Raw genomic sequence first — 8,457 nt, forward strand, 5'->3', positions numbered from 1 at the left:
ACTCTTTTGTGATCGTCTGTTAACATGTCTCTGTAGACGTCTTTACGTCTTAGGTGCTCCTTGGTGATCGCCTGTGCATTCTGTTATTAAGAAGGCTGCCATTTGTGAAAGAGTTATTAGAACGTTGAAAGCAAAGTTGTACAAGTATTTCAGTTTACATGGATCAGTACGTGTATCACAGGCAAAACATTTCTTTGAAAAGGTCTACACACCCAATTGGACTACAGAATTATTTAGAATTGTACAAGTGAAGATAACGAATCCTATAACTTACTTGCTCGAAGACATGCAAGGTGCGCCGATTAGCGGTGGGTTTTACGAAGAGGAATTGCAGAAAACGAAAAATCCCAACATTTACTTGGCTGAAAAAGTACTTAGACGAAAAGGCACCAAGATGTATGTTAAATGGCTAGGACTGGATAACAAACACAACAGTTGGATCAATAGTTCAGATGTAGTTTAAGGATCTATATTTCGATACACCGCGTAGCATTACATTTTTGGAAAGGATTAACCGCAAGAGTGGGGGAAGAGAACAGTATAAATTCTCTCAACAACGAACCTGTATACGTAGTTCCAACAGACCTGATGAGTTCTCCTGACAGCGGCATATTCAGTTACAGCACCATGTGTTCTCAAGATAGCGGCTACGATAGTCAATCATTTAGTGTAGAATATGTTGATGATGACAGTCAACCACCCAGTCCTGATGCTGAATTAGATCGAGTATTGGCAAAATTTGAAGAAGCCGCCACAAATGAACCATATTATTTATTAGAATCTACCTATCCAATGAGCTCTTTCAACATCAAAATTGGATTATCTCCAGCTCGAGATTTTTCACCATCCATCATGCTGTATCGTCATGGTACTTGTAACAAAATCAGTTTACGCACAAACGAGTGGGCAACCATAATTGAGGGGTTTACAGAAAGACTGGTTGATTTTTTCCAAGCAGACCTACCTACCTTTGCCGATGAGTATGACCCCATCGAATTAAAGTGCGGTGATTTCTACACACTACGACAATTGGTGATGGAGAATGTAAAGTTAGTAACCATTGAGAAATTTGGAGTCGAATATTTTTTATGGGAAAACGATGCCATTCAACTTATAGAAGCGGACCAGAGCATAATATCCCATAAAGTGGTGCTGTTGAAGAGTTTACAATTTCGCGAATACTATATAAACATTTCAACTTTCATTAAGAAAAATTTGTGTGTCAAAGACTCTTTGTATGGCCCAGTTGAAGCCTTTAACACCTATTGCGCTATTTGCTCAGATACTTTGTTAAGTTTAGCTTTAAGAGAATATGTATTTTATTATAAAATTAGACTTGTAAATGACTTAACAGATTGTATGTAAAAAATAAATGGTATTATTATTATTAAATATGTTGTCTTTTATTTCTATTAAATAAAACCAAAATATATGTGTACAAAGTTTTATTACTATGAATTACATAAGGTATACAATGGATAATAATTGAACAATATACAAAAAAAAGTATACGAATAATAAGCGAGTTTTCCATTTATTATCAGTTTATTCAATCATTGTAGTGGCATAGTGGCCCCAAGGCAAAGTGTCATATGAGTCTTTTTGCAAACATCGTTTATCATCATACGGAGACAACGCGATTTTTTCCTGCGTGATTGTAAACATGTTGTGTGCGTAGGAACGAAATGTTGATTGTGTAACGCTTTTTGTGGTAAATTCTTTTAGGCACTCCACATAATCTTCGAATGTAATCGCATTTTTTACAACCGAATACTTAACCCCTTTAGATTTTTTCGTAACACCCAAGTTATTTACAATTTTTTCAATAGCGGCATCATCCATGGTATTTTCGTATTTTTGCCACAAGGTCTGCCGCTCCTCGTTTGTGTATTGCAGTTTAAACGAGTACATTTTCGATCTAAGCCCTACAAAATGAGTAATGATGCGCCCATTAGCCTCATCCTTCATTAAGCCAAGCACTTTTTTATTGACTTGTGGCATGTTATAGGGGTTATCCTTGGCATAGTCCGATGTGTCGAATTTAGATAGATTTGTTTGAATGACATCCTTGTAAACATCATCACATGTTACTTCATAGACAAAACTATCTGTATCCCCATACATCAGCTTTAAATTTTCATTTCCAATAGTTGGTAACATCAAATTATAATGAAAATCATACATGCAGACCTTAGATATGTCTAGAATAGACATTCCAATGTACAATGGTTTGTTGAATGTTAGATTTGTTTTATTTAGCTCGATTGCCATCAGATTTTCATCAAAAATAGTTCTGTTGTGAAATCGAGGGCTGGAAATTAAATTTTTGGCTCCATATCTCCCCTCCCACTTAGAAACAAGCTTTACTATGCGGTGTTTGCGTATGTTCTCCATTGTTTTACCGAATATAGCATTGTTAGCTAATTTGTATAAGTCTTTCTCAAATGCCGTTGTTGCTGCAGTTCGTAATTTTGTATTAAGATCGATATATGGTTTGAGCCAGGCGCTTTGTTGAAATTTCAACACTTTATGGATTTTTGTAAGTTTCAGCCCTGCATTTAGAGCTTGTTTCAGGTTACGGTAATGCAAAGTATACTCTGTTTTATTATGGAGCGTAGTCATAAGTTTTTTAAACTTTGACCCTGATGGAACTTGATGTTCGCAACAAAATGGAAAATCTTTGTGTAAATCATGCAAGTGTTCGGGGTACTCCAAGTCAACTTGTAGTATGTATCCTGTATCACCATCGTCTGGAATACTAAGAACATCGATGTTAGTGTCCACCCACTCAAACTTTGCATATGGTAAACACTGGGACATTGCCCAACCGTAAAGATTATTGACGTCTAAATAAACCACATACTTGCTGGGCTTTGAGGAGTCGTAAGATGGCATATATTTGTTATTAGCCTCCGAGTATCGATTACTCACTTGACTAATTCCACCTCGAATAGATTTTTCGATAAACATGATTTTATCGATATCCTGCAGCAACTCCAATTTGCAACCTGTATATTTAAGCATGGCATCCCACGAAAAACCTGGCATAGTGAAGTACCAGGCAGGATCAAGACCGTATGTACCTCGACATTTTTGTCGGAAATTTTCAAAGATGCAAGTTAACAACATTATATCGGTCTTCATGTATAACAAGCTATATTCCGAAATATTTTTAATATCAAATGATTGCCAAACGTTTTGCGCATGTTGGTACATATCTTTAGAGATGCTTTCATTTGTTAGCGAACTATAAAATTTATCAATAGATGGGAGTTGAGTTTCCTTTAACCTATCCATATAATCAATGTGTTCATATGGGAATACGCCTTTTCTTCTCAATAACTCTATTTGTTCTGCGGTAGCATTTGGAAATTCTCGAGCCAAGTACCTTAAATCTTCTGTATTTAATGTGGTTGCCAGTTTATCCAGTGAGGAATTCAAAAATCTCAATGAATCAACGAATCTCAACTTAACTGCGGATTGTGTATCGTTCAGAGTAAAGGAAATATATCTTTCCTTGTTTATTGGGAGTAGGCTGATACTTCCTTTTTTCGCCAATTGTCTTATCATGAAATGTGAGTCGTAACCGCTAAGATTATGAAAAAAAATCGGAACAACATACTGTTTTCTAAAGTTAAGATTACACACTTGGTGTGCAAATCCTCGGAAAGCTCCTGTAAAGTGGCAATGGTCTTTAACAACCACATCTTCTTCTACAAATGGTTTTTCGCAAATATGACAATCAGTTGCTCCATTAGTGTTTGGCTTAATATTCATAGGCACAATATGCTTTATCTTTCCATTCACCAATGTTGCTAATTCCGCCATTTCCTTTGCATACCATTCGAGACAGTCCGTACCTGCGTAGCTTCGATAAAAAGATAACGATTCATCGTAAGAACATTTGACATAATACCCGGCGCTAAAGGCTTTATGCTCCTGATGTTTAATTGTTTTACTTTTAAGCGGCCCATTTTTAATTTTTTGTAGCATTGCTTCAAAGTCTGCATATACAACAAAAGGCGTTGTCTGCTTATACGCATGATTTTTAAATTCAACATGTTGATATGGTGGAAATGATACTTTGCAGTCGTTGATTCTCTCACAATATTTTGCATGATTATTTAGTCTGTCAAAACTGCTAAAATAATTTAGGCATCTATCGCATACAAATATTTTATGGCTATGCTTGCTTGTTTGCCTAGATAAAAGCCGCGACAGATTCTTTATCATGCAATAATGGTATTTGACATCTACAATTTCATCATCCTCAATAGGTGCCTCGTAATCGTTTAATTTTGGAAAATATTTATCTTGTATCATCAGCAAATTTACATGTCTAGCTAATTTAATTTTACACAACCTTAACGGTATTGTTACGTAAAATGTTCTTTCTTTAGCGACATTCATTTTCAGCCCATATACGTTTACAGAGATGTCATTTTGTTTCTCAAATTTCGAAATGCCTCCCATAGTCATTGGTGTTTCCAAACCATCAACATTTAAGACAGTTGTGTAATGTGGATACGAACTAGTTCGATCAGAATTTGCTTTGGAGGGATACAGCGCTGAAACTATACTCCAAAAAAAGCACGCCTCATCATTGTTTTTTACATTGATACACGCGTTTTTATTTCTGATTTGATCCGGTAGCTTAATGAAGGATGACGCCCCATTCCCGATTTCATTTTTGTTAATATTAACCTCCAAAGATATTATTTTTTCCAAAGCCCACCCTGATCCCTTTTCCTCAAACTCTGATAGTTTCGCCATAAGTTTATCAATTACGTTGGAGTGGAACCACAAAGTCAAGTCTGTCCCCGCGTCTATGATTTCATTTTTTGTGTTAAAATATTTAAATTCACTATTTTCCCCCTGATTTGCTTTTCTTATAAACTGACCACAAAAAGCGGTATTACATTTTATTACATTAAATTTTTTTAAAATATTTTTAATTCTAATTTTAAAAAGCTTGAAACAATCACCGAAAAATTGCATTACGTCCTTATGAGTCAAATTAATAATTATTCCCGTTCTAACCCGACTTGCAAACGATGAAGTTACCTCCTCCCATTTAACTTTGCTGCGTTTATTAATGCCAGCACCCACGTGATGAGAAAAATTTTGAATTTCCACTTTAATTGTTTTTAAGTGTCCAACGTTTGTTTGCAATTGACGCAATTTTGGTATGTCCAAGTCTCCAAGCCGAATAGCTTTATTAAACAATGTTAAATGTCTCAGAATATGTTTTAGCCAAATATTTGCTTCTGGCGGTGTATAATTTTGAAACAAAATATCTCGCGCTTTAATTAGATTTTGTACAATGTCACAACTTATCTCTCCTATGCCACTCATGATTGAATAAAAAAATAAATAAAAACTCACTTATTGTTTTTCCTATCGGCTTCAGACGTTGTTACTATCTTGAGGTTGGTTCAGAGAGATGCTATGGTGATGTTGTTCCAGACGATTGTTGCTGAGGGCTAGTTTACAGCGGATGTACCTACAATAAAATTTGTTTTAGTCTAATGCATTCACCGTAAGATAATTGCCAGCACAGAATAAAATACAAAAATTTAATAGACGAAGATAATGGATAAAAAATAATTGAAGAATAATCTATGAATTGTAAGAATAAAATTAATAGCATACATATTTCGCAAAAATAATTAGCAAAAGAGAACAAAATAAATGGCAAAATTGAAATGAAAAATAATAATTGTCAAAAATAGAATGGAAAATATATTGACAAGGTCCGTCTGAGATGGAGAACAGATAATTGGCAAAAAGAGAATGGGAAACTAAACTATTTTGCAAGATAGCATGAAACACATTACAAAAACGGAATTGGAAAATAATTAGCAAAAGAGAATTGAAAGAATAAAATATTTATCAAAAAAGACCGAAGAGTACATACCTCTAAAGCTAGACTGTTGTCCGGATGGTGTACTGCTTCTACTTTTCAATAACTTTAAAAGATGATCCAGGATGTTGCTTTCCAGTATTGATGGCGCCTTTGTAGACTAGAGAATATTTTTGGCTAGAAAATTCTTGCACAAATGGTTTATAGTCTGCTGTCACTCTGTCAGGTAGGAAAACCACGCTTTCTTCTAGTTCAAGCAATACAACCTCCCCAAACTTGCTTTTTACTATTTTCGCCGAGTAAATTATAAATGGAGTGTCGACAGGTAGGTCCCTCAAATTTTGGACTGGCTTTCTCTCTGCAATAAGCGAGAATTTGTTTATTTTGGTTAGATCCATCTGCAACAATACGAAAACTTTCTATTTTTTTCCCAACGAAAATGTGGAGATGCATTAAACGATTAGGATGAGAGAGAACAGCTGTGAATTATGTTAGACGTTACATGAAGTAAACATTTTTTAAATAAAATATTGAATGAAATCTGAATACGAAAAGAGAGGAACACTATACTATGTAAAATCAAAATATGAAAACAATGCTTAAACAAATATTTAGCAATAAAAACAGGTATACACTGCATTCAGAAATACGTATTTCAAAAATAAACAACACAAATCGCTTACCTTGCTTCACTATTTTCACTGCGAACTTATGTTATGACTTACTGTAAGACTTTCAGATGTCGATTGTGACAAAGGAGTGCGCTGCTCCGTTTTTAAAGGATTCCGCAGCTCGTTACCCCACGCAACACGAACGTGATCACATGTTTACATTCTCCTGGCTACGTTGTTCATTTCAGAGATAAGATTTCCATGTTTTGCAAAAACAAGACCTTGTGGTTTTAAAAATATGCGATAACATTTACACAAATAACAACTGTGGTTACGTATTATCATCCGACTCCATCCGGCCTTTTAGCATTGTGGCTTGTCATATCTTTAGCGGTTTCCTGTTGTTGCAAAAATAACGTCTACATTCTTTCTTATCAACCATACGCATCCGGCATGTTAACAAACAACTTAAAATATTTTTGTAAATATTTCAAAATGTTTGATTGTTCGTAATTTTGTACAAATATTATATTTTCATCTCTATATATGATGATCGTATAGCATTTCACATTTTATACATGTTCAGAATGGCCCATTGTCATGCTCTTCATCCAAGAATGGCCCATTGTCATGTACTTCACCCCAGAATGGTCCATTGTCATGCTCTTCATCCCAGAATGGTCCATTGTCATGTACTTCACCCTAGAATGGCCCATTGTCATGATCTTCATCCCAGAATGGTCCATTGCCATGATGATGATGATGATTATATTGCATTTTTATACATGTTAAGCATGGCCCATTGTTATGTACTTCACCCTAGAATGGCCCATTGTCATGATCTTCATCCCAGAATGGTCCATTGTCATGATGATGATTATACATGTTAAGCATGGCCCATTGTTATGTACTTCACCCTAGAATGGTCCATTGTCATGATCTTCATCCCAGAATGGTCCATTGTCATGATGATGATTATATTGCATTTTTATACATGTTAAGAATGGTCCATTGCCTCTTGCCTTATCACAATCTTCCTACGACCGTCTGGTCATTGTTAGCCGCTTCTTTCTTCAACGTATGATGCCAAGGACCCTGATGGATGCCCCCGATGGTCGAGAATCGGTATGCTGGACCATGATGAGCGGGAATCGGTATGCCGATTCTGGATCATGATGAGCGGGAATCGGTATGCCGACTCTGGATCATGATGAGCGGGAATCGGTATGCCGACTCTGGATCATGATGAGCGGGAATCGGTATGCCGATTCTGGATCATGATGAGCGGGAATCGGTATGCCGATTCTGGATCATGATGAGCGGGATTCGGCCTACCATGTCGGTGAGCGGGAGTCGGCGCGAGCGGGATTCGGCCTACCATGTTTCCCACGGTGAGCGGGAGTCGGCCCTATATACCTACTGAGATAGCCCCTTTTTTTTGAAAAAATCACTGTTACGTTAATTAACAACACTAAGATCTGAAATTAACCAATATTTTATAAGAAAAGTCAAAGTTTTTAACAAAGTTTTTAGCAAGAAAAAATGTTAAAAATTGTTTAAACAGTAGTGTTATAAACAAAAAGTATTTTGCGTTCCGACTAAAGTAAAAAATAGCGGGCGTAGTCGACTGACTGAATAGTGGGCGCGGTTGGCGACCGGCAGCAACTCCTAAAATTACGTTATACCGACCACAAAAATCAACTTCAAAGTTAATAACAAATTTTCGTCATTCCATATGTTTTCGAGGTCTCTCCGAATCCGAATATGGAGTTTATTTTTTTCTAGAATTAGTGGAACATGTTCAAAAATCAAATTTTATGCCAAAATGCGATAAATCAATTTTGATGATTTTTCAATTTTAACTCACTGTATTTTTGGTCGCTGTAAATATTTCCTTTTGAAAATTTTACTGTGTTATCTTTGAAGCATTTAGATAACAATGAGATTTGTCCAAAATGATTAAACACATTAAAAGAGAAGTTG

The 8,457-nt window shown here is 35.8% G+C and overlaps 1 protein-coding gene across 2 annotated transcripts; it reads right to left on the minus strand.

Annotated features, from left to right (window-relative positions):
- Window positions 1–1,430: 1,430 nt before the first annotated feature.
- Window positions 1,431–6,693, minus strand: LOC126889802 (uncharacterized). Of its 2 annotated transcripts, XM_050658442.1 has the most exons (3): window positions 6,547–6,693; window positions 5,918–6,261; window positions 1,431–5,503 (listed from the first exon to the last, which is right to left on the minus strand). In XM_050658442.1, the coding sequence occupies exon 3, from the start codon at window positions 5,353–5,355 to the stop codon at window positions 1,546–1,548; it is 3,810 nt and encodes a 1,269-aa protein (XP_050514399.1). In that variant the 5' UTR covers window positions 5,356–5,503; window positions 5,918–6,261; window positions 6,547–6,693; the 3' UTR covers window positions 1,431–1,545. The 2 variants fall into 2 exon arrangements, with proteins under 2 accessions (XP_050514399.1, XP_050514400.1); XM_050658443.1 differs by lacking the exon at window positions 6,547–6,693 and having other exon boundaries at window positions 5,918–6,489.
- Between the last annotated feature and the right edge of the window lie 1,764 nt (window positions 6,694–8,457).

Source organism: Diabrotica virgifera, chromosome 8 (assembly GCF_917563875.1).
Source record: "Diabrotica virgifera virgifera chromosome 8, PGI_DIABVI_V3a".
NCBI classification, from domain to species: Eukaryota; Metazoa; Arthropoda; class Insecta; order Coleoptera; family Chrysomelidae; genus Diabrotica; species Diabrotica virgifera.